This window comes from Lentinus tigrinus (assembly GCF_003813185.1).
Source record: "Lentinus tigrinus ALCF2SS1-7 unplaced genomic scaffold L226scaffold_88, whole genome shotgun sequence".
Classification (NCBI taxonomy): domain Eukaryota; kingdom Fungi; phylum Basidiomycota; class Agaricomycetes; order Polyporales; family Polyporaceae; genus Lentinus; species Lentinus tigrinus.
In genome coordinates this window covers 3473-4820 of record NW_027137997.1, presented here as the reverse complement: position 1 = coordinate 4820, position 1348 = coordinate 3473, and the positions used below count along the sequence as shown (strand labels likewise).

Here is a 1348-nt window from a genome sequence, read left to right as displayed (position 1 = left end):
CGCGGAGTGCCGGAGTGGGACGAGACCGACCGGTTCAGTGTGCAGGCGTATTTCGATGACGTCCAGCGCCTCATCACGCGGTACAACGTCACCGACGTAACGGAGCAAAAGAAAGCAGCGGCGATGTACGTCCCCGCAGAGATCCGCCGGCTATGGTCTACCTACGCCTCGTACCGCGACCAGGTCAAGACCTTCGAGGACTTCAGAAACGACGTGCTCCAGTACTATCTCGGCGATGACAAGAACCAGTTCACCCTCTCCGACTACCATCGCCTGGTCCAGGAGAAGGCGCGGAACCCTATCGATAACTACGCCGACTATCTGCATTTCTACAGCCGGTTCCGCCCCGTTGTGGACTTCCTGACCAGTCTAAACCCGTCCCGACTTAGCGAAGATCTGGCTTCGACACAGCTGATGGGGCTGGTGCCGAAGGAGTTGTTGCCGGCGATCTTTGGTCGTCTCGACGTCACCGCGCCGAACAAAACGGAGAACGATATCTATACCGTAGCGCAGGTCCACGAAGCTATCCGTCACGTCTGGCTGGAACGGACCCGCCGGGGAGCGTACATGTCGATCATCGCACCCGGTGACACGTCCGCCGCGAGTGCAGTGGTCCCGGCGTTTGGCGCGGGCGGTTTGGCCAGGGCTAGTTCTCCGTCGAACGCGCTGGCACCGCAGCCGCCGCCGCGCTCCCCATCGCCGTCAATCAAGGAAGAGATCGGCGAGGCCCTCGCAGGCTTCAAGGCCGAGATTCTGTCCACGCTCATGCAGAGCCTCTGCACCGCCGAGCCGACGCCCCAGAACCGTAGTGGCGCATACAACCAGCCGTCGCCGCCGGTATACGGCCCGACGTTGAACCAACCCCAGTTCAATCAATCGCAGAACCCGTCGCCGTTCCCTCAGCAGTATCCGCCGGCGAGTTCGGCGTACCCTTCCCGACCGGACCATTGTTTCTACTGTTTCCGCACCGGATGCCACAGCTGGACCTGTCCCTATGCAGAAGAGGATATCCAGGCTGGCTACATCCAGAGGCATTCGGCGACACGCAGAATACTGATGCCAGGCGGTGGGGAGCCGCCGTCAGGGCCCGGCCCGATGCGCGAACGAGTTATGCGGTGGCACGCCGATCATCCGGGCCAGCGCGCGGCAGCGCAAATACATGGCTCATCGGCTCAACCGCCGCCGTCGTCGACGAACCCGCAACCAGCGCCGCCGGCCGCCGCGGGCTCAGGCCAGGTCCATAGCATGCTGCTATCCGTCGATGCAAACTTGCAGGACATCGAGAATGAGCTGACGGAGGAGGAAGCCGCGCACGCGATGCAGCTCGCCGCCGACCTGGTTAAGGGCC

The 1348-nt window shown here is 62.8% G+C and overlaps 1 protein-coding gene across 1 annotated transcript in view; it reads left to right on the top strand.

Moving 5' to 3' along the window:
- Window positions 1-9: 9 nt before the first annotated feature.
- Window positions 10-1348, top strand: part of L226DRAFT_474295 (uncharacterized protein) — a gene marked incomplete at both ends in the record, with an annotated part of 2852 nt that continues 1513 nt past the window's right edge. Inside the window, one exon of the mRNA XM_067676571.1 lies at window positions 10-529. Coding sequence (XP_067528430.1) covers window positions 10-529 — 520 coding nt within the window. The remainder of the gene's footprint in view (window positions 530-1348) is intronic.